At 40.4% G+C, this 26067-nt stretch overlaps 1 protein-coding gene and 1 pseudogene across 1 annotated transcript in view; one reads left to right on the top strand and one right to left on the bottom strand.

The window, feature by feature from the left end:
* The first annotated feature begins 6420 nt into the window (after window positions 1-6420).
* Window positions 6421-26067, top strand: part of LOC139478830 (receptor-type tyrosine-protein phosphatase kappa-like) — a 201296-nt gene continuing 181649 nt past the window's right edge. The window contains exons 1-3 of the mRNA XM_071261492.1: window positions 6421-6484; window positions 9222-9356; window positions 9820-10026. Coding sequence (XP_071117593.1) covers window positions 6421-6484; window positions 9222-9356; window positions 9820-10026 — 406 coding nt within the window. The remainder of the gene's footprint in view (window positions 6485-9221; window positions 9357-9819; window positions 10027-26067) is intronic.
* On the bottom strand, window positions 21618-26065 carry LOC139478261 (scavenger receptor class F member 1-like; annotated as a pseudogene).

Below are 26067 nucleotides of genomic sequence, written 5' to 3'. Positions count from 1 at the left end.
TGATACAGCAATAGAGTGAGGAAGCGATACAGCGATAGAGTGAGAAAGCGATAGAGCAATAGAGTGAGGAAGCCATACAGCGATAGATTGAGGAAGCGATACAGCAATAGAGTGAGAAAGCGATAGAGCGTTAGAGTGAGAAAGCGATACAGCGATAGAGTGAGGAAGCGATACAGCGATAGAGTGAGGAAGCGATACAGCGATAGAGTGAGGAAGCGATACAGCGATAGAGTGAGGAAGCGATACAGCAATAGAGTGAGGAAGCCATACAGCGATAGAGCAAGAAAGCCATACAGCAATAGAGTGAGAAAGCGATAGAGCGTTAGAGTGAGAAAGCGATACAGCGATAGAGTGAGGAAGCGATACAGCGATAGAGTGAGGAAGCGATACAGCGATAGAGTGAGGAAGCGATACAGCGATAGAGTGAGGAAGCGATACAGCAATAGAGTGAGGAAGCCATACAGCGATAGAGCAAGAAAGCCATACAGCAATAGAGTGAGGAAGCCATACAGCGATAGATTGAGGAAGCCATACAGCAATAGAGTGAGAAAGCGATAGAGCGTTAGAGTGAGAAAGCGATACAGCGATAGAGTGAGGAAGCGATACAGCGATAGAGTGAGGAAGCGATACAGCGATAGAGTGAGGAAGCGATAGAGTGAGGAAGCGATACAGCGATAGAGTGAGGAAGCACTATTTATCATACTGCCGTACATTTGTTGTTACTGATATTCAGTGATCCATTCTTGTATTATATTGCTATTTTGCCTCTTGTATCTAGAACTTTTCAACATTTTATCGAAGACACATCTGTTAGATATACTAATGCTATCTCGTTTAGTTTGCATACACGCATGTGTTTATTTTCTTGTATTGTAGTAAATTAACAAAATTCACATTCACTACAAGAGAAACCCATTTACTTTGGTTTGCAAAAAAACTCCACAGAAAGTCCGCGGATTATTTGCGATTTTTTGCGAAACTTAATTTCCCCTAATATTATGAGTACCATCCCCACCTAATCACCTACCTCTAGAATCAAATTATGTTGAGGTGGTTAGTGAACTCACCATTACCTCCATAGGTACAATTTAATATGTGTCTGGAGGAAATCTCCGCCCCCCGCTCTTATATCCATTACATAAATTAATGATACTAATGTGTGGTTTAACAAATGACACATGCGTCCCCTATAGTGGTCAAGAGGTGGTATAGCTCTTCCGCGAGAAAACTCATTTTTTGTTTTCCGTTTCTCGGTTCTGGAAAATTCACAATCGCCTCGACGTTGGCTTGGACGGGCTTCACTTGACCTTGACAAACCACGAGACCGAGATATGTTACTGTTGTTCTCACAAATCCCGTCTTGCTCAAATTTATGCTTAACTGAGCTCGTGACAACTTTTCAAACAATTGACTCACCTATACTCGTCCCACTTGTCTGTAGCAATGATGATGTCATGGATGTTATCAATCGCTCTTTGAAGTCGGACACATAATGCAAGATGTTTGTTTCTGAACTTTCATTCAATCATTTATCCTTTAGCAGTTTCAAAGGACCTCCCTTCCAAACACTAACTCATGAAGACTGAACCCAAACGAATATTGTACAGTTTCTTTGGACGTAAAAAGGACATAAGGAACACCTTTATCCCAGTTCTTATCATAGTCCTTACAGTATGATCGTAGCATGTTTTTTAAGGTCTGATGGAATCACTACAAAGCTGGTATGGATTAGATTTATATTGCCTAACCCCCTTACTCACACATAAGACCTTAAAAATAATTCGACATGACATTGGAACCATGATCTGATTGTAATTTCTTTGGTAATCCAAATACTATGAAAAACGTGGTTAAAGCCTCACAAATAGTTTGTGTATTTATGTTCCGCAATGGAATGGCCAATGGGAATCTGGTAGATGTACAAATGATTGTTAACAAAAACTTATTCCCTGATTTTGTCTTTGGTCATGGCTGGAATAGGTTTTAAAGGGTACGTATAAATTGTTTGATTTGGCTTACCTACCAGCTGGCAAGTGTGACAAGTTCTACAGTATTCCCATACATCATTTTGTATACCTGGCCAATAGAAATGTTTCAACAACCGCTGATAAGTCTTGTTACCACCTAAGTGACCTGCTAACAGTAAATCATGCCCAAGACTGAGGATTTCCTCACGATTACACTGGGGTACAACAACTTGATGTTGAACACGCCAAAACTCATCCGCAGGAACGTTTGGCGGTCTCCACATTCTCATCAAAATATCCAAATCCAAGTAATACCCCACAGGTACCTCACTATCAGCCTTTTGCTTCTGAATTAGTTTCTCTCTAGGCCACACACCTCTAATTTCATCACCATCTTATGATTCTATACCAGGATCCATACTTGCTTAGCCCCTACATCATGCAAACCACACATAAATGTTTCTGACAAATCTACATGACCTTCTTCAACTGGCAAATCTATATCCTCTGACTGAACTTCAACTTCCAAATCTCCTTTCTCTGACTGTAACAGCACATGCAGGGTATAAACCAATGCTTTTTACAATGTCCTGATCCAAAACCTGACCTGTGCCTGAACTCTCATCACTTATTAAATCCACAAATATCATAGGTTCATCACACATAATAGGGTCAGCACTGATTACTGAAACCTTAGTTCTAACCTCACCTCCAGCCAGCCATTTCCTAACAAAACATCAACACCAGACCCCGGAAGTTGTGATCTAACTCCTGCAACAATTGTCCCGCAACAAGTTCTGACTTAAACTCTACTGTATGAAGAGGAACATGGACAACAGCACATTCTATACTTTGCATGAGTACACTTGTTCCTGTACCAGTTTCTTCTGATAGAGGAACTATACCTTCCAGTATGAGAGTTTGTAATGCATCAGTATCCCTGAGAATTAATGACTGCCTTTCGATCGCCACTGCCTATCATGATCTCACCTTTAGACATGAAAGGATCGTATATTGCCTTAGACCTATCAATTTTCACTTCTTCCTTGGACTCAACAACAGGTATGTCCTGACTGAGTAAACTACCAGGTCTCTTACTAAACACTGTGGCGCAAACATGACTTTTCGGTTCTCCATTCTGAGTTTGATTTTTGCTACCATTAGCACAGCTACCGTGTCCGTTTTCCTGACTACCTGAGTTACTAGCTGAGTGAGGTTTACCGCTGTAACCTTAGTAACCGGCATGACCTCGAGAATAACCTCTATGCTGACCCTGCAATTCTAACCTCGACCAGAATTGTAATTGGAAGAACCCATGAATGACTGACCACGACTTTGTCCACAATTATTCACAGACTTGTGATCGGACTGACCCTCACACGACTGACCATAGCTTTGATAACTGGACTGAAGTTTTCGATCTGAAAATTGTTGCCACTACAACGACCTCAGCCATGATTAACTCTAGACTGAAAATTCCTTGAAAATACACTTTTGTGAGTGAGTGTGTACCCATCTGCTTACGCAGCCGCTTCCCGCCAAGTTTTTACATCGTGCTCATCCAAATACACCTTAACATCAGTTGAAATACACCTTTTGAGCTATTCAATCAACATTAATTGTTTTGGTATGTCATAGTTCCCACCTACGTCCTTAGATGCACACCATCTATTAAAATTTGTCTCCTTGACCCTACCAAACTCAACATGCGTTTGATTTTCATTTTTTTTGTAATATCTGAACTTGGGCCTGTAAGTTTCTGGAACAAGTTCGTAAGTGCTTAAAATAGCTTGTTTAACAACTTCATACTCCAAGTAGTCCAACAATGCCAAGGCCACTTTAAAATTGTTGCTATTTTTTTTCAAAATAAGCATAGTAAGTGTCTATTTCACTTTCCCGAAAGCGAGGAACAAATCTAATAAATTGGGCAATGTTCTCTTCCTGCTCAACATTTCTGTTTCTAGTCCTCTCTAATTCACCCCCTCTTCATAGTTTTTCCATCTCGCGTTCATGCTCCCGCTTTTTTCTTGTCTTTCAAGCGCATATCTCTCACGTTCATACTCGCGTTCTTTCTCTTGATTTGTTTTGTTTCTCACGTTCATACACACGTTCCTTCTCTTGTTTTTTACGTTTATACTTTTGTTTATCTCTCTATTTTTCTCTTTACTTTAAGCAATTCCATTTCCCTGTCAACTTTCTCACTCTCAAATACATCAAATGTGTCGCTCTCCTGAACTACGTTTTTGCTAACTAGTTCTCCCCACGATACTATCTGAATGACAGCTTTTTTAGCTGCCTCATCCATGCTAATGTGATACTCAGCTTCTTGCTTCAGCTCTGCCTTTGACAAGTTTTTTCAAAATGGTTTGAGTTACTGATGGAATAAACTCACAAGGTATAAAACTCATGATGCTACTGATATGAAACACATATTGGACATATAAAAAAACAAGATTGCTGTGATCTTTGGGACTTTTCTTTTTGAATAATGATTAGAGGAGGGGAGTAAATAATACAAATATGTTTCCAGCTTACAATGTACATGTAATCCCTTATGATATAAATAGGTTCATAAATCGACGAGCCCCCATTTATTACGCGTGGGATGAAAGGCAGGGGTTCCCGCTAATACCACGAAGAACCATTACACGAATCACACAACAATCTCTGAAGTTTAAAGATATATTCAATAATTAAAAGACTGATAAGTTTATAACAATTCTCAGTTACTGGGCAAGGCACTCACATACAATGTTAATCTGTTTAGGCAAAGCAATATGGCAAATGTACAATACAGATAATAGTCACCTCAGATTCCTTGACATCACATTCACAACGTATTCAACCTCACACAGTTCTTGTCCTATTTCACAGGTTCCAAACTTATATAGCACTGTTCACAGGATAACTGGATAACAAACGTTTCCTCATTCGAAGCGTCGACAGGACCTTCTAACACTATTCACGACGAAAGTGACATGTCCTTTGTCCAACTTTGTCTCCACACATAACGCCGGGCGGAACTGCCCTTGTTCAGTCATACCATATTTCTCCCTCTCCAATTCTTTTTCCTTTTCCTTTTCTATAAGATAACTTGCCCTCATATTGTGTGCATATTTCCAAGTAAGCTATCTACCTCAGCACACAACAACAGGACGTTCATCGGCCCACACCAATCAATTAAGAGGCCAACTCACACTCCAATCACCCCACAAGCACGCTTCTCCCCGTCAGACAGCTTGCTTAACTCAATCAAGCATAACGTCGTCCACCCCAACTGGACCCCTCGTGAACCACCAAAATATACCACGTCACTCATAACAATATTCTCAATATAACAATTTTAAATGTTTCTAAAAATGGAAATCACCTTTGATTTAAGTCTCAACAAATAAAAGCAGTTCCGGGACTAATGACATGACAGTGCTATAGTAATGCACATTATTTTCAAACAAGCTGGTTGTCATCCCAAAGATATCACACTATTATTTATCATAGAGGCAAGGTCCGGGATCAATGACCTGATGATGCCCTGATCATCATGGTGATATTATAACGAATGCCTTGTGTTATTGTATATGTATGTTCTGCCGACAATGACTGAGAAAGTACTTGTGTATGTTTCCGAATTCATCCGTACGTCAAATGGACTGTTTTAATCAGAGGTTGTAATTGTGATTTGATACCTCTTACTGACGAATCGGAATCGAGTATTTTCCATAGTCATGGTGGAATTATCGTGTTACAAGCTCTGGACTCGTTTATGGTATCTGGAATAACAATATTACAATTATTACTAGTCTGATGCTTATAACACAGGGGCAATTCTATGAAAATTAGGTTTACGGGTGAGTTCTTACCACTTCATATTTTTTCAGTACTGTCCATATCATTGTCTTTAACACATCTTTATCTGAGTCTACGGTGTCTTGTGAACAGAAACTGGCACGGGAAGGAACCACACTTCTATATTACCTGGTGGCTTACACGTGAGTCACTGACCGACAAAACCTTTTATATATTTATACGTAATCTCGACTGCATCATGTGACTTACAAGTTAGTATGAGGGATAAGACAGTTAACGTCCTTGTGTACATGTTCACCCGTCAACATGGATGGGAACAGTCTCGGTCTCCTGTTATGGAAATATGTCGGTCAGCTGGATCTTATATGAGGTAGATGCTAAACAATGTATAAAGAATGGGTCACATGAAATACAAAGAGTAACACAAATAACTCAAATATGTCAGACGGGATTCCCAATGTTAATCTTTCCAAAACAATCCTGTCTGCCTTAAATATGTCCGAAACACAATGCCGCATTAGCTGTCCGTTGTTATGACTTTGTACACAGACTAGATCACATTCTACATCCGTGCATCCAGTAAATACTAATAAACGTACACTACGTAGGACACAGCGATATACTTCCCGGTGTACATATTCACAACATGGAGGGACCCAGGCTCGGTGTCCTGCTGTGGATCTGTGTCTGTGTGCTGGACGGTGTAGCAGGTACGCTTATGAATGCAAGGGATATTTGATACCACAAGATATATTCGAAACCTTACCTGTTATTTTGGAAGTATATCTAGTATATAATGTCTTGTTACACGCCATGTTTCAAGATAGGAGACATGGATGGCGTAGTCGTCTGAGGTGCCAGAAGTCGCTGTACTGAGTTGTGTCAGTCGGGCGTGTCCAGCTTCTACTATCGTGTGTCAGTGACGTTACAGAATGATATCCTAATTCATGTCACATTTCCATCACTGTGTGTCAGCGTGTTAATGATGTGTTAGTGACGTTACAGAATGATATCCTAATTCATATCACATTTCCATGACTGTGTGTCAGCGTGTTAATGATGTGTTAGTGACGTTACAGAATAATATCCTAATTCATGTCACATTTCCATGACTGTGTGTCAGCGTGATAATGATGTGTTAGTGACGCTACAGCATGATATACTAATTTATGTCACATTTCCATCAATGTGTGTCAGCGTGTTAATGATGTGTTAGTGACGTTACAGAATGATGTCCTAATTCATGTCACATTTCCATCACTGTGTGTCAGCGTGTTAATTATGTGTTAGTGACGCTACAGCATGATATCCTAATTTATTTCACATTTTCATCAATGTGTGTCAGCGTGTTAATGATGTGTTAGTGACGTTACAGAATGATGTCCTAATTCATGACAAGTTTCTATCACTTTGTGTCAGCGTGTTAATGATGTGTTAGTGACGCTACAGCATGATATCCTAATTTATCATATAATGGGTAGGTTTCTCGGCAGGATAAAGCCAACGGATAAAAACGATATCCGTTGGGGTCATATGCGGATAGAGATGCAAATATCAAAGGTCAAGTAGGGACTACTTTCAGTGTTTATAAACAAACATGGAGTCGCACTTGTCATTCGGCGATCGAGTCAGAATTAACCATCGTGAATCTGGATAAACTACAGGGATAATTGATACAGTTATTAAAGAAAACAGTCTTATATACTGAAAGTCAGAGTCGAACTGCGACGTCACTAAGGAATTTTATAAGTTGGGGCAAATAAGTATAAGTATGTAAGTTGGAGATATAAATTTCGAAACAATTTTGCGAGGGCACTAGACCTAGCCAAGCGGGATCAGAAGCCATATCTGTGCTTGTAGACCTCTGCGGCTTGAAACCTTTTCCACAAATAAAAATAGTTGGGTTTAGGCGAAATATGTATGAATTGTTACCTTGTTTCGTTTTGGCGCTGTGTATACATCTGACTATACTTCTTAACGTTATGACAGAACAGGCCGACTGTGAACAATCACTGGCCGTGATGTCTCATAGGCTAGGGTTAGAGTAGCTTCCCTTTGACAAAGGGCAGTTACTCTAGCGGACAGACCGATGGATTGTCGCGAAAGGCAAGTTAAAACAATTGTTGTTTTGCGTATATGTTGCTTCGCCACTGTATAAGAAACAGATTTCAGTTTGAACTATATTGGCTACTGTCACTGTCCGACTGACACATCACCTACCCTGTGACGTAATAAATATTAATGCGCGCATTCCAGGAAAACTCGCAATGTTTAGGTAATGTTTGTGAGTGAGGGGAAGCGATTTTCAAGCACAGAATTGAAGAATGACATTATATGATAAAGAGGTTATCACGCTTATGTGTTTAGGGATGGTAAATATCTTGTATTAGGAATAAACACTATGTATTTAGCTCGCCAAGGCTCGCTAAATACAATGTTTATTCCTAATGCAGGATATTTACCATCCCCAAACACACTCGAGTGATAACCTCTATTTATGTCACATTTCCATCAATGTGTGTCAGCATGTTAATGATGGGTTAGTGACGTCACAGAATGATATCCTTATTCGTGACCAATACTTTGCTTCATAGGATATCAGGTATCATGAAATGAAATGGCTTATGTAATCGTTTGATATTGATTACAACTCTAAAAATGTCAGTCGTGCCGTTGAATTCTTATGAATCGCTGGGGGTAACGCTAACCTATTTACACCATGTAGGCTACGAACACGTTTACGCAATAATGTGGCTTGCTCATGTGAAGAAGCAGAACAGGCCATTTGAATGAACAGCCTGTTATCAGGTTTAAACTAGGGAAATAGCATACATATGGTTAATTTTAGGAATGCTTATTATGCAAAGATACATTCAACATTCAACATTCACAGTTTTCCGTTTCAAGATGTGAGAGTTGACTGTCACCATCTGTGATGTCATACTTCTGTTACAGGCAGCTTTCGCTGATGATATATACAGCTACCAGTTCCACTATCTATCTCTGACATAAGACTTCTGTTACAGGCAGCTGTTTTGATGGTACATACAGCTACCAGTGTCACTGTCTATCTATTATATAATACTTCTGTTACAGACAGCTGTCCTGATTGTACATACGACTACCAGTACCACTATCGATCTCTGACATAATACTTCTGTTACAGACAGCTGTCCTGATGGAACATACAGCTACCAGTGGCATTGTCTATCTCTTATATATCACTTCTGTTACAGGCAGCCGTCCTGATTGTACATACGACTACCGGTGTAACTGTCTATCTCTGATATAATACTTCTGTTACAGGCAGCTGTCCTGAATGGTACATACAGCTACCAGTGTCATTGTCTATCTCTTATATATTACTTCTGTTACAGGCAGCTCTCCTCATGATACATACAGCTACGAGTGTCACTGTCCAACTCTGATATAATACTTTTGTTACAGACAGCTGTCCTTATGGTACATACGGCTATCAGTGTGGCTACAGATGTAACTGTCTAGTGGCCAGCTGTGATACTTCGGATGGATGCAAATCTCAGATCTGCAACACCGGATGGTCAGGGCCAACATGCCAGAAATGTATGTTAGAAATCTTTGACAGACTGCAAACTGTTTGACTTGATATTATGCAAAATTTATATTTATATTTTCTCTTAAATATAATGGTTAATTTATGTTTGTTTGTGGCCATAGTGTCATACGACGATTTACATTTGTTGAGACTGTGTGAATGTTGAACGTCTAAAGTCTGTGTTAATATATAGTTCGGCAGATATCGGACGGATATCAGCGAAATGTCTGTTTGTCGACGTGACTAGTGTAGCGGTGTACACGGGAATTAATCAAAACATCATTGACCAATAACATTCAAATATTGTAAGGTAAGTTAATTACAGTATGCTAGACATATATGTACTATCAACCGCCTGTTCTAAACATACAATACTAAACTTCCACTAGCATATGGTCCGAGAAGTGTTTATATACAAATTCTGACACGTGAATCATTCCTCGTTCCTAACTTGGGTATATCCTATTGCAGACAATAAAGCACTCAACAAACCCACATCATCCAGTACAGCTTTTCGTCCGCCGAACAATGCTGTAGACGGAAACACCAGGGCAGATAACAGCCTTCCATGCTTTCATTCAACATTCAGTGACAACTCTATAACGTCTGCATGGTGGAGAGTGGATCTGGGGGAGAGGACACCGATACATGACGTCACAATATACTTCAGGAAAGACTGTGAGTATGATGCATATGACCAAAGGCCACAGGATCCAGGACAAATATGGAATGTTTCTTTCATGCATAAAATCAGTTAGTGACTAAAAAGTCGTTAACATCAGGTTTTGAAAATTTTGCGATATTTGGGAGGACGGCGGCGGCGGCTATGGGAGCGAGGATGAATGCTTCTCAGACGACTGTGTATGGTGGAGGGAGGGAGACGACATCAATCAGTGATTCAATGAGATCCAGATGTAACAAACGTTATGTGTAGGATTATGGCGGCCATATCGTTTAATAATCGAGTGATTGTTTTCACTTGTATTCGATTTGTATATTTATTTATTATGCATTTGAAAGAAACCTACATCACAAACTACAAACAGTACCAACTCAATATTTGACCATTTAGTTGTTCCAGATTAGGGTAATCTATTATACATACGTAAACACACATCCTTACGCAGAGACATTAGTAAGATTTGTTCTACATTAGTCATCCCATCACGTCCAACAAAAACAGAAGAGAAACAAAAAAGAAAACATTCATTCAGCAATTTAAGAAACCTCTGCTAAACAGGTGTTATACCAGGTATTCTCGAAGAGTTTAGAGTATCCTGCCCCATCCATCACAAACACATGAAAAGGCTAGTCCATTGCTCACCTGAAACAAATACTGGAACGTACGTTAAAAGTCAAAAAGGGAATTGCATCGGACAGATTTTTGTCACTGATGCGTCACGTGCGAAATAAATTCCTTAAAAAACATAACAGTTGGGTTAGTTGAGCCTTGTCCACATATTGTCTAAAGACGAGACAAGGATTCACAGAGTAAATCATGTAATGTTCACAAAGAATTTTCACATGAAACAGTAAAAGTACGTCGGAATGGTATCCAGATCTACATAGCTGATACTGACGCCTCCCCAACTGATGGAGTCAACTGCTACAACGTGAGAGGGAACAGAGACGGGACAGACATACCTGATGTTTTGAGAGTCTCGTGTCCTGGTGAAGGGCGTTATCTGGTCCTGCATACCGCCACTGTGAACAACGACGGTTATACCACTCCGATAATGGATTTCTGTGAAGTGGAGGTTGACGGTATAAATCAATGAACACTTTTTGGTTTTCTTGTATTCTGATAATCTGTACATGTTCTCATGTTGAATTTGGTAATGAATTTTTTTTATATCAGCATAGAACTTATAATTAATGTCAATTCTTTAAACATTCATATTTTTTGTGAATTTATGGTGATCGGATTCTGGTTTGATCATAGCTAAAGATGACGAAACGTTTATGGACAGAAAAATAGGAAGCTATATTTATTGATAATGATAGCAGCATATTATTTGGAGAGAAAAGTTCATTTCACAGCTTGACCGCTCGAACAGACACCATATATCAACAAGCAATCTAGCAAACAATATTCAATAGAGCTACAGTCACTCCGCCTGCAGTGTTGCTTAGTTTGTTTTGTGATGTATAATCTGGGAAGTATTTCTGTGATGATATCTTCTATGGGCCTGCGTCCTTAAAGTGAACAATCTGGATTATTCGTCATGTAATACATTCCTTGACAGTGTGCAGTCCTGGTACTTTCGGCGCTAACTGTGATAAGTACTGCCACTGTGTCGAGGAGGTATGCGACCACGTGAGCGGTGTCTGTCCTAGTGGAGTCTGTCGACCGGGTTGGGCAACAGAAACGTGTGAGACAGGTCAGTGCAAGTTCACTGTTTCTTATTACAGTCAGTGTCTAAGACCTAATGGATATAATCATTCAAATGCGAGTGTGTACCACTTGTCAATCGTAATACGACTGTTACATTACATGCACGTTTTCTTTCAGTGTGTTATGACGGCCAGTATGGAGCCAACTGTAGTAACAGTTGCCTTAATAGGAACTGCAAGGGAGACCACTCTAGCTGTGACCACGTGACAGGGGAATGTATTGGAGGATGTGGGGCAGGACGGAATGGAACAGACTGTACCCAGAGTAAGATAATTGTACCCCTATCAGCTGCACACAGGCAGTGTTGTATACATGATAGAATGATATGTCAGCATGTATGTTCGTTTATGGGATTACTGCATGTGCCATTTATCACAGAATGCCTACAATCGTATGGCGACGGCTGTTCCAAAATGTGCTCTGACAGGAAGTGCAACGAGGCCTCACCAGACAACTGTGACCATGTGACCGGGGAGTGTGAAAGTGGTTGCAGGCCCGGATGGAAAGACACTGACTGCACAGAAGGTTTGTTGCCAATCCTAACCAGAAGTAGTGCTTGATTACATTATAGGTATGCACGTTTGTTTGTCAGCAATATTCCAGCCAAGTGAAGTGGGTCTGTAAATAATCGAGCATGGACCAGGCGACCAATTGGGCGTCTCTTACGACAAGCATAGGTTGCTGAAGACCTATAAGTATCTCCTCGTGGGATTTGTGCGTCTGTGTGTGTTTTCGTATGTGTGTGTGTCCGTGTGTGCGTGCGTGTGTGTATATGCGCTCGCGTAATCTTCGGTAGCTACCAGACATACATTATCATTGTATTATGTTTTGTTTGTAGCATGTATCCTGGGGGTTGAGTACGGCGCTGACTGTGTGGGTGACTGCAGTGCCAGGATGTGTAAAGGAAAGTTGGGCACTTGTCCCGGTGATACAGGCCGGTGTGAGTCAGGATGTCAGCCGGGGTGGCGCGGAGAAGACTGCGCTCAGGGTAAGGGTCAATCCTGCTACATCACTTCCATAAAACCAGCATCAGTGTTATGTTGTTTTTACGTAGTAGAATCAATACATTCTATGATTAATATGTAATCAACTATTTTGAATTCTACTTTGCTGTATTATATACGTACTTACTAAATGGCAACCGATATGGGTAAAACTGTTTTAAAACGTTCGGTCGTATGGGTGATGTGTTTCGGGTCAACGTTTGTAGGATTTAAGTAAGTTTTAGAAGAAGATTCCAAGGTGTCTGTTGTTGATGGGTGTTCAACAATCACTCAAGATGCACACAAATGGCGTTCACGCGACTTGCAACTGTTTCTAATACACCACTGCCAGAAATAGTTGTAAAGTTTACTAACTTACTTAGTGAATAGCACTGTCCACTCAGACAAGAACATGTCAGTACTCTTTTCTAATGGGTTAGTACATTTTTTTATCTTCACTAATTCAAAAAGGTTAAGACGCAGTAATCAAATGTACCAAGTATACAGTCAAATCGTCTTTGTCTCTACAATATCTTAATCCAAATGCACGTAGTATTGCACGTGTGTTCGTTCATGTATTACATTCCTGCCAGTGTGCAGTCCTGGTACTTTCGGCGCTGACTGTGACAAGTACTGCCACTGTGTCGAGGAGGTATGCGACCACGTGAGCGGTGTCTGTCCTGGTGGAGTCTGTCGACCGGGTTGGGCAACAGAAACGTGTGAGACAGGTCAGTGCAAGTTCACTGTTTCTTATTACAGTCAGTGTCTAAGACCTAAATGATATAATCATTCAAATGCGAGTGTGTACCACTTGTCAATCATAATACGACTGCTACATTACATGCACGTTTTCTTTCAGTGTGTTATGACGGCCAGTATGGAGCCAACTGTAGTAACAGTTGCCTTAATAGGAACTGCAAGGGAGACAACTCTAGCTGTGACCACGTGACAGGGGAGTGTATTAGAGGCTGTATGGCAAGATGGAATGGTATAGACTGTACCCAGAGTAAGATACATGCACATTGTTCGTAAGGCATTTAAAACATCACGAATATTCTGAAAGGTTATGGTTTCGATCTGTCAGCGTTTCGCGCCGATTTATAGAAAATACTATTCCTTTGGTACTAGATAGACACAGTTTTTATGGATAACAACTTCTTTAATACTGTAAAAAGCGACGTTTCGGTATAGATCCTTATACCGTTGTCAAGCAAGACTGAATGAGGGACATAGTGCAGAATATATATAGCAAGTGGAGGATTAACAGTAACAACAAGGGCATACATGAGTGGGATAACATAGGTAGGTGTGACAACAAAGGGATGATGCTATCACAACACGATGGACAGATAACACATAGCTAGAAGCCAATGGGGGCATGGAGCCAATAAACAGGTGATTATTGTTTGATGAGTTCATAGTAGGCGGATGGGATGAAATAGCCTTGATCTCTGTTGATTGATGGCTTGTGGCGGCGAATGTGGACTGCTTCTGTTAGTTTTCTTTTGGTGAAATCATGGAGGTTGTTGGCGAGGATTTGGACGTTGTCCCAATTGATGATGTGATTGGGACAGTTGATGATATGGTCCGAGATGGTTGATTTGCTGTCGGATTTGATGGTGGAGGTTTTATGCTCTTTGATTCTGGTGTTGATTGGGCGGGATGTTTCACCTACGTAAGATTGCCCACAGTTGCAGTAAAGGTCACTCGAAAACATCGTCCCGACCGAGTATGGCGAAAACACGACACACACCACCCCCACCAAACCAGCTAACTCGCCACCTCAAAACACCAAAAAACGCAAACTCGACACATCCACTTCACCTCCATCGCCCACACCCTCCCCGGCCGCCTTCCTCACCACCTTCGCCCTCTACTTCTTCTCCGCAGGCTCAGGCACCACTCTCTCACTAGAACTTTCGGCAGATAAAATAGGACTTTGGTTTAAAAGAGAAAAAATAAATTACAACAATATTAAAAAAGCCAACAAAAGATACCAGATAATCTTCCCTAACCAAGAATCTTACAACGCAGCAAATAAAATAACTCAAATATTCCACGTCACGGTAATCAAACAAACACCTAATTGGCAACAATATACCCGAGGCGTAATTAGGGTTTAACTCAAGGGAAACAACTGAGGACTTACAATTATACTCTCTAGAAGCTAACATAAACCAAGACCAAAACCCTCAACCCCTAATCACCAGCACGCGTAGAATAACCTCACCTAGAAAAGGGAAAACGGTCCCAACCTCCATTGTCATAATCAACTTCAAAAAGACCGCTAAATTCCCTGAAGCCCCCAAACACATATCCTTCGGAGCCCACACCAACTTAGAAGTCAAACCCTATATAAAGCAGGTTAAGCAATATTCAAAGTGCCTCAAATACAACCACACTGCCTCCGAATGCACATACCCTAAAACTAAATGTAAAAAATGCGCAAAAACAGACTGCACAGGCACATGCACACCCTGGTGCATCCACTGCAAATCCACCCAACACACTTCACTTTCAAACCAATGCCCACACAGACACACACTCACCCAGCAGGCCAACAAACACATAAACATAGACACGGCTAAAATCCAAACACGAAAATTTGCTTCACCTGCATCTAAACCACTCCTCCCTGCACCACACCCAAACACCCTCCCACAAACAAACACCCCGCCCATAACTGACAGCTCTGTCTGGGGCCCCTACCAAGAAACCGCACCCACCTCACACACACAAGCAGCCACTCAACCAACCACGAACCCTCCCACATCTCACATAGCCAAAACATCAACCCCGCATGCAAAACAAACCACAAAACAACACGACCCTCATCCAAGCACCCTACAGCCTACATGGCAACAACACTCCCCCTCAAGCAAGCACAACAACAAAACACAAACACTAAGAAATCATCAGCTACACCCATCCCGCAAACACCTACACAACCCTCCACATCACATGCCTCCCCCATGAAAACTCAAACAGCTAACCCTAATCTAACCGATGACGAAGATTTCTCCACTACTGAGGAAACAATAGAAACTACTCCAACTAAAACAAACCAAACTTCCCAACCAGACAACACCCAAAACCTAAATAACCTCACCTTACTCCTAGCATACATGCATAGTCAAAACTCCCCAAAAGTTAGCATGAAATCATTCCACAAAGTAGCTTTCAATCTAAACTTAACCAATCTACCCTTCTTCCTCTTTAACCTCCGTCTAAAAGAAGTCATGGAATAAACTAAAAACTAAAAAATAAATCACCAATCACCCGAACCCAATAATGGAAGGACTAAATATTTTTCAGTGGAACGCCAACGGACTCACCTCCCACGGCCATGAACTAAAAACTAAATTTAAACTAAATAAAGGCCCTCACATTGCTTGTATCCAGGAAACCAAATTCTCAAAAAAATCCAAATTTACACTAACTAACTACAACTCAGTTAGAACTGACAGAGCAAAACCCAAAACAAGAAGAGCCGCAGGAGGACTAATCATATTTATCAGGGAAGATATAAATTACGAAGAAATAAAAATAGACACGCAAAACCTAGAAGCCAACGGCATTAAAATCACATTAGATAACCGAAACATAAACATAATAAATATTTACCACTGGGCGGAACAAAAAGTCCAACCTGAGGATCTAAACAAACTACTCCGAATAAGCGATAAATCTACTATATTCCTAGGAGACTTTAACGCTCACCATCCTACATGGAGCATAGATGATAAAATAGATAATCATGGCAAATTACTCTCCGAATGGATAGAAACAAACGATCTAGTACTCCTAAATAGCAACCAACCCACGAGGTACGATAAGATAAACCAAAAAAATGTCGGCTATCGACTTAACCATATGCACCGCAGATCTAGCTCAAAGTACTCAATGGGAAGTGCACGACGTCCCGCTAGGTAGTGACCACTTCCCCATAAACATAACTATAGGAAATACAAACGTACCAATCCAAACAGAAAACCAAGAACCAAAATTCCATTACAATAAAGCTAACTGGGACCAATCCCAAGATATCTGCAACGAAGCTAACTTAAACGAAATAGAAAATAAGGATCCAGAAACCTATTGTAAAAACCTAACAGACTATATAATAAACGCAGCCAATACCTCCATCCCCTTCAAAACATCTAAGACAGGCAAACCGACCGTACCATGGTGGAATGAGGAAATAGAACAAACTAGACGAAAACGTAAATCAGCCTTCAATAAAGCAAAACGCGACTACAAACATCTAAACCACTTTTCGGCCGTTAGCAGTAACTCCAACTTCAGCCAAAAATTCCAAGAAAAACAGAAAACAAACCCACAAAAGAACCAAACAATAACAATCTGGAAATAAACCAACCCTACACAATGGAGGAGCTCCTCTACGTAATCCAAAACAGGTAAAAGGGCACAGACCCAGGATTAGACCTAACTTCTTACCAAATAATTAAAAAACTCCCCCTAAAACAACTCCAAGCACTACTCAAACTATACAATCTCATCTACCTAAACGGACAGGTTCCTCCTCCTTGGAAACAGGCCCTAGTCATACCAATCCCTAAACCTAATAAACCAGCTAATCAAGCTAACTCATATAGACCAATATCCCTAACTTCAAACTTATGTAAAGTAATGGAATCAATGGCTAAAAATAGATTACAACATTACTTAACCCAAAAAAACATCATAAACCCAGATCAAAGCGGTTTCATTCCTGGCCGCTCAACCCAAGATAACCTCGCCCGACTAGAGCAAGATATTAAGACAGGACAACTTAATAAACAATATACCACAGGCATCTTCTTAGACTTCTCTAAAGCTTTCGACATGGTATGGCACGACGGGCTAATACAAAAACTTCAAAAAATAGGACTCAAAGGTCCGATAATAAACTACATCCAGGACTTCCAAAACAATCGTAAAATAACCGTGCGTATAGACCAAACAATATCGGACCAATGTCCCCTAGAAAATGGCACTCCCCAGGGCAGTATCCTCAGCCCCACTCTCTTCAATATAATGATAAACGATCTATTCGAGGGCCTATCCCCTAAAGTAAACACATCGAAATTCGCGGATGATGGAGCCCTCTGGATCCGCACTAAAAGTATTAAAATGGCCCAAAATTTACTCCAAAAATCTCTTAATAAAATACAACAATGGGCTGACAAATGGGGCTTCTCCCTTAACTCAGAAAAAACAACAGGAATAGTATTCAAACATAAAAACATGAAACCCGCCTCCCCAATCCTCCAGCTAAACAACCAAACGATCAAATTTAAAAAACAAACCAAATTCTTAGGACTTATTTTCGATGAACATCTCACCTGGGATGCTCACATCCAAAACCTAACAACTAAATGCAGTAAAGACCTAAACACCCTAAGATGCCTATTTGGCTCTAACTGGGGAGCCTCCAAAGATACCCTCCTCTCTCTCTCTCTACATATCACTAATTAGATCAAAACTAGACTACGGCTGCGCCATATACAAACTCTCTATCTAAAAAACTTGACTCAATACAATATCAGGCTCTCAAACTAATTACACGCACCCAACATGGCACCTCCTACACTTCACTTCAGGCCGTAACAGGAGAAATGCCACTTAGTCTACGCAGGGAACAGCTAAGCTTAAATTTCTGGGCCGCGTCCCAATCAAACCCTCTCATCCAAAACTTAATAAACCAAAATATCAGCCCCCAAAACCAAGCTCTAGCTCGTAAACACCCCTTACTTACCCCAATATCCCAAAGAATAACAAACTACCTCAATGAACACCAAAAAATCTTAAACAAAACTGCAAACAATCAAATATCTTCACCCCTAAACTTAAAATACCCAAAATAGACACAACACTAGCTAGCCAAATAAATAAACAAACCGACCCAAACATAGCTAAAACCACCACACTAGCATACATACACGAAAATTGCCCAAAATGGTGTCACATTTACACGGACGGATCTTCAGATCCGACCTCCAAACACACAGGTTTCGGAGTCCATACCACACAACCAACTAAAACCACACAATCCTTCCGACTCCCAAACAACCAATCAATATTCACGGCAGAACTAATGGGCATGGCCTCAGCCCTCCATAATCAAGAATCCAAAAAACACAAAAAAATCCTAATACTTACCGACTCCCTAAGTGGACTGCAAGCCCTCCAAAACAAAAATACCAAAAAACCGACCTAAATTAATAAATCAAATACTTAAAAGCTCCAACGACCTAACTAAGGCAGGCAAACAAATAACCTTCTTGTGGATACCCGCCCATGTAGGAATATACGGTAATGAAAACGCCGATAAAGCAGCTAAACTATCCCTCAAAATCCCAGAAATAAGCTTAAACTTACCAATCTCAAAATCAGAAATTAAAAGTGTAAACAAGCAAAAAATCACCAAAAAATGGCATAACCTTTATCTAAACTCAAATAGCCAAATCAAAAAAGTACTCAGCAAACCACTAACCAAACCAAAAATTCTCCATCCATCAAAAAAAATCGACAGAGTAATCACTTAACTCCAAACAGGACACACCAACCTAAATAACCATCTAAACAAATTTAAAAAACATACTACAGGTAACTGCCCACACTGCAAACAACTAGAAACCCCAGAACACGCACTCATCCACTGCACACACTACCTAACACATCGAACCGCATTACAAACCACCCTCAATCTAAACAAGGCTCTCACTCTAGAAGCAATACTAAACCCACAAAATAAACTAGAAAACGTCAAGGCCTTAGGCGTATTCTTAATCAAAACGGAACTAATAAAACGCATCTAAAAACACTATAATCTACCAAATCAAAATTACATAAACAAACAAACATCAACCATACCCAGCTCCCTTAGTTCTCCTCCCCAACCCCATCGACACCTATTGCAAATCTCAAAATTCCCAAATTCTATATAAGCAACCCCTAAAGCCCTCTCTTTGGTTGCACACACCACTTTCGCCCCTTTCGGAAACACATTAAATGGCCTGGCCGGGCCCGTGTGCGAAATACGCATCAGTCGGAAAGCGCACGCTAAATCTCCAAAGTAAGTAAGTAAGTGCAGTCAATTTTGTAGACTACACCTTTAGCCTCTTGGGGTTTAGTTGTGTTCCTGCCGTTGGCTCTTAGCAGGGTGTTGAGGGAGTTGGAGCTAGTGAAGTGGATGTCGATGTTGGCTTGCTGTTTGAGGAGGCGGCTGATGATGTGGGAGGCTTTTCCTATGAACGGGAGGGCGACGCGGAAAGGCGCTGATTCGGGTTTAAGGGTCGCAGGTCTGGGTGTGGGATAGAGTACAGAAGCGATGACTTTGTCGACTAGTTTGGCTGGATAATTGTTGAGGTGGGTGAAGACTTGGCGGAGGTGTGCGATCTCAGGTTTGGGGTCAGCTTTGGTACTGTCAAGATTGAAATGTTTGGTAAGATGTGGTAACTGGCATTGGTTCGAATTGCATATTACCCTGCTGACAGAGAAAGTGAGATTGTGAGTGAGTGAGTATGGTTTTACGCCGCTTGTAGCAATATTCCAGCAATACCACAGCTTCACACATTGTACCTATGTAGGGACAAAGAAAGAGAGACCCTGCCTATATGAATGATCTTTGTAAAAGGTTTCTATGTTTATGTCTTGTGTTTAAGAAATGCCGGTGCCTGATACCACCACACGCACAGGGGGACAGCTTTCTCCTACAATAACTGGTATAATTGGTGTAGCTGTGGGAACTGGTCTCACGGTGATCCTGGGAGTTATACTCCACGTGTGCCTTGTCAGACAAGGGAGGTAAGTGAACCTTACCAACACATCATTATACTTGTTATCAAATAAAACATGCGTTAATCCTACTGAATGATGTTACAACGTATCAAGACATCACTACAATCTATTGCACAGGCTGATGTGGATTGGCACTTCTCAGAAGGATGAGGTGAGGGACTCACAAGGGCCAGTTGACAGAAACATCACTCAGGCGTCTGACAACACATCTGTATTCGAGGTTGCACACGATGATGGATGCAGCATCGGCAAAAACTATGTTGCGGTTGGTGTGGCAACAAAGGCTGAAAGTGAATATAGTATTATTCAGGACCACATTTATGAAGAAATATAGACAGGATTGTTACATCTTGCATGACACTATAGTGTCAGATGTGGTCACATTAAGAACACACCTGAGCATGCTATCAACAACTACAGCAATAATGACTCATTGATTAAAAAAAATATGTCCAAAACGTTATTTACCTGCGATGATGACCTACTATTAATAGACTGTTTTTGCGTTCGAGCGGATTTACTGTCTGCCCGGAGACACGCTTTGGCTTCGATTCAGGGGCAAAAACAAGTACTGATCAGCTTAGTGTCAGTCTACCCTGTCTGAGTAGGATGTGTACGTTACTACGGCGTGATATCTCAACACTATAAAACCGGCAATAGTCCGAACTAGTACAGGCTTTCACACACATCCTCGCACATGCACATACGCACATACAGACGCACAGCCTCGTGCATGCACGTTACTATATAACCGCAAAAACTGTACATATATTGCTGAATCTGTACATAAACTGTTTGAGATAATTAGTAGAGATTCTTCATTACTACTTATTATAATTATAAGACTTCTTTGCTTGATTATCTGCTAGTAATTAAAGTGATTGATTACATAATGTTTTACTTTTACCATCTGCATCGAACAATAAGTATACCAATTGTCACCATGTCCATGCTCATATACTACATAAAGTTGGCAAAAGGTAATGTGTCAAATAATGTTCATCTGTTGCAATAGCGAAAGACAATATTGCGTGAAGAAATGTTTTAATGGACAAAAGTCTGTCATCAAGTGCAACACAATGCCAACAAACAGTAAATATGTGTCCAATAATCAGTCAGACCACCCGTCAAAATGAGAGTGTCTGACCAAAACTGAAACGCAAAAAACATCACGAAATCAAGTTCATGGTCCTAAAAGCACGAATCTCAGTAGCGCGGATGTGATCCACGTGATGCGATCGCTTGTCTACGATAGGGTTAAGGTCTGATGACGCAAAATGCGTAGATCGTGACCAGACACCAGCCTCAAGGAGACGATTACGCACTGTCTGAGTAAACATTTAACCACCACTGGGGTTCTACAGGTCATTTCTGAGTGTAGTGGCAGCCACGAAGTGATGTTTTGCTGCAATCAAGAGAAACCTGTTCCTCTGTGTGTGGTGGAACGCGTTCGACCACCTGCATGTCGCTGGGCAGCTGATCCAAACGTCTGGTATCGATTCCCTGCCCTGCTGATCCCACTTTGACCGACACCAAAGTCGTTTGCAACTTGACGTGTTGACCCATTTTCAAGCATGCCTGTGCAGTTGCCTAATTCTTCGGTAGTCAAACGACATCTTTGAAGTTGAGGGGGCATTCAGTTGTTGCAATCCTTAGTAGCAAATGTTTTTGTTGTCACTGATAATGATGTGCAGCGATTCTATCACGATACATCCAACACAGATTTTTAAGCACCTCCTGCACATTGTGCCATTGACTGCAAGCTTCTGTCCATTCATTATAAAACTGAGGTCGTGAAGGGGTCACCCAATCATTGTGACAATACTATTAACCATACATTTGGATATTTTTATCTTTATTTGTTGTTGGATTTTATATATCATCAAAACGTGATCTTTAGCAAACGTTGAGTAGTCTAACTTGCATGTACTTAACTCAGATGAGGCCTACAAAAGCTTTGTGTGGGCCCATCAAGCAGATGTAATTATCGATAACATTATAGACTGATATGTGCATATAGTTGGAACGTGAATATTCGTTTAGAATAGGTAGAACAGGTAAATTTCTATACTTGACACATCATTTTGTTTAGGTTTTAGATCTTTCCAATATCTCATTCATGTTAAGGAAATTGGTTGTAAATGTGTTACAGATCGATTTATTATGCATGTGTTAGTGACACACTGTTCGTATCTGAAACATGAGGGCCACCCATGAAGACATAAACTTTAATGAGTCACTGGATGAGATTATTATGTTCTCTGAAATTCTTGTGATGTGTGTATTCTAGTCATGTCGTGTGTATTTTAGTCATGGTGTGTGCTTTCTAGTCATGAGCGTATGCTAGTCATGTGTGTATAAGATAATGTATCACATTATCATCATGGTCCAAAGTAAGAAACATAAAACACCTGCTCCGATTTCTGTTTAGCATTCCACCCCAGCCTATGTAATGCAGACACTCCCATAGCTGAAGGTGATTTACTGAATCAAACGCTTTTTAAAAAAAACAACGTATAATTTCCTTTTTCTTTTTGATAAACATATTCTAACAATTGCATTCAACGTAAATATGTGATCAGCGGGAGAATATCTCTGTCTAAAGCTTGCTTGTGTCTCGGGTAGTTAACTTCTTATATTAGCCCAGTTTGTGAGTCTAGAGTTTAAGACACTTGTGCAAACCTTACTAATTGTACACAATAGAGATATCCCTCTAAAATTATCTGGATTATTTTTGTTACCTTTCTTATGTAGTGGACCATGACGCCCCTTGTGGCTACACATGTGCAATGACTGAACTGAATTAATGCTGACAATGACGACACTGCTTTTGTCAATCACGGTGTCTAATTTCATTTGATTGTGTCCACGCATATTCTGTGTAGATACTTTTACATCCGCTTAATAAATATCCTTATTTTTTAAGTATACGTTTCTTTTTTTGACGAGTCTGCTTAAGACTTTAACCACATTGGTTAAACCCACCACCACCCACAAACATAGGGATTCGAACCAACGGTCATAGGTTTCTTGCAGGTCTAAACACTGCTATGTTCTTCAATTATAAGGCGACAATGGTCGTCGAAAAAGGCGACATTCATGATATCAATCACTGGATGGCCCGGCTCGATTATTTACAGAACGCCGCCATATAGCTGCAATATTGCCGACCGCGGCGTTGAATAACAAACATTATCCTCAATTATAGCAAACGTTTGCGTATAGATCAATACAACAAACGCCCTCTACATTTCATTTTTATCCAAAGTTGTTTATCAGGCATAATTGTGCTCAAAATAACAAGAACAAAGTAACATGAAACATATTGAGAATATATATAAACCTTCACATATTTTCTGGACCATTACAACAAGCCAATAACGCGAGTGACTCGGGTGTGTGAGAGAGAGGTGAGTTATAACAGGAAGTAAGCACCGTTTTGACATTAATGCTGCCTCAACCATATGTTATTGACAAATCGAAATTAGATTTGAAATACAACTTATTTACTTTGACGGTTATTACGACTTGGGGGGTAAATCCATAAAATTCACAATAATGATCAATAATAATATATGTTTTCCTTCAGATGCCAGCTAGCAACAACACACGATTAGTGTTATTTGATTTAGCTTAGATTGTAACTTTGAAAAGGACATTATGTGGACAACCTAAATATTTTATCTGCCACAATTTATTATCGTACCATTTCCGTATAATCACGCATTTCCTTCGGGCAAATCTTAACAGGTCACTGGTTAGTGTCACCATCAGCTGGAATACCGCGCTTTTGTTGTGGAATACCCCTTTAACATACGACGGCCAAAGGCCATAACTAGATATTCAGCTTGATATTTGCAAAACTGGTAATTTGAGTGAGAGGGAACTATTACGTATTTTGCAAAGGCACCTCCGCTATTCAGAAAGGGTTTTCAGACATTTCAGCAGCTTGCATCAGCTCTGCAATTTGACATTTTCTATTTGACATTGGTACTTTGCTTTCTAATGTATATGGATATATATCAATGAAGTAATCCTGAAGTCATATATTCAGATGTTGCACTATCCGTGACACGGTGCGTACATCTTTTCTTAGATTTGGTTGTTTTCGTTCTGTATAACATCATACGGTGACTTGTCGTTCTCCCTGGTGAAGTCATTCAATTCTGTATAGTCTTGATCTTTCACATCGGAAGTGGGCGCATGAGTAGAAATCTCTCCAGTGTTGCGCGTGTCCGTCTTTCTCAACTCTTGAGGGTCTGTGGTAGTTGTGGGAATCCATTTCAGTCTAAAACAAAGAATTGTGGTAGAAGTATGATACATGACTATTGTACGTGTAGATGCTTGTGATGTTTGTTCCACAAGCAAAGAAAACAATGTCAATAATCTGTTATTTAATATCATACAAAACTAAGTAATGAAGGAGTTACCTTCCAGCCTTCAGCAGACATATCAGCAGTCCACCAATCAGCAACATCATTACAGCAATTCCTACTGCTCACCCAATGGCGCCGATTGTAACAGGAGGTACTGGATTAGATACAAAGTCACTTTAGTCTGGTGTTCAGCATTTTTTGTGAATAAATATAAAATCAGCATATGACAACGTAAACAATAGCATGGAATATATAACGGGTGTTTGATGATAGATGTGCAGAGATCAAACATCATCAATAGATGGTGACAGGACTATAATTGATATTGTTGTATCCGTATACCTCATATTTTTGGGGAAAAACGACTAAAAAGTATTCAAACCCCTGACATCCACATCACATCGGTCACCGGTGAAGCCGTCCAGACATTCTCCCGGACAACTTCCATCTCCATCATTACACGTGACGTCACAGTATCCACAACGAGAACAGTCACGCCCATAGGTTCCAGGCTTGCATTCTGAAGGTGGTTAGGTGTATAGTTATGAAATGATATGATTAAGAAGTTAGTTTACATATTCTAGTTTCGATATAACATTTTTATTGATATGTCTGCTGAAGGTTGTACTAACAACCACCACGTATGTATATTAATATAACCTGTGTGGTTATTTTAAGACTTTATTACAAATAAAGGTTGGGTTTAAGGAAACATTACTCTGGGTACAGTCTGTTCCGATCCATCCTTCCCGACATCCTGCGGCGCAGGTCCCTGTCACGTGATCACAGGCGACCCGTGCAGTTTCACAATGACGTGAATCACAAGACTTGCTGCAGTTGGAACCGTACTTCCCGCTCGGACATGCTTAAAGATCAGTAAATTTGATGATCATCTTACATGTACAAGCATCTTTGTTTCCAAAGGAGAAGGGTTAGAGAAAATATGCAACTGGTTAAATATTTCAGTAAAAATGATTTTCCAGAGGGAGATTTGCCTAATCAGTATGTGGGGTGAGTAATTAACTGTTAAAATATTTAATATTAATCTAAATTGAATTTAACGCAATTTAATGTCACGGTTTGGAACAAACTGGCACTATTTACACAAGTTAATCAAAAACATCCTCGAACTAATTCTCACGTATCCTGCAGTCAACATTCG

This window comes from Haliotis cracherodii, unplaced genomic scaffold, assembly GCF_022045235.1.
Source record: "Haliotis cracherodii isolate W230 unplaced genomic scaffold, xgHalCrac1.p SCAF_4, whole genome shotgun sequence".
Classification (NCBI taxonomy): domain Eukaryota; kingdom Metazoa; phylum Mollusca; class Gastropoda; order Lepetellida; family Haliotidae; genus Haliotis; species Haliotis cracherodii.
This window is presented reverse-complemented; position numbering and strand designations above follow the sequence as displayed.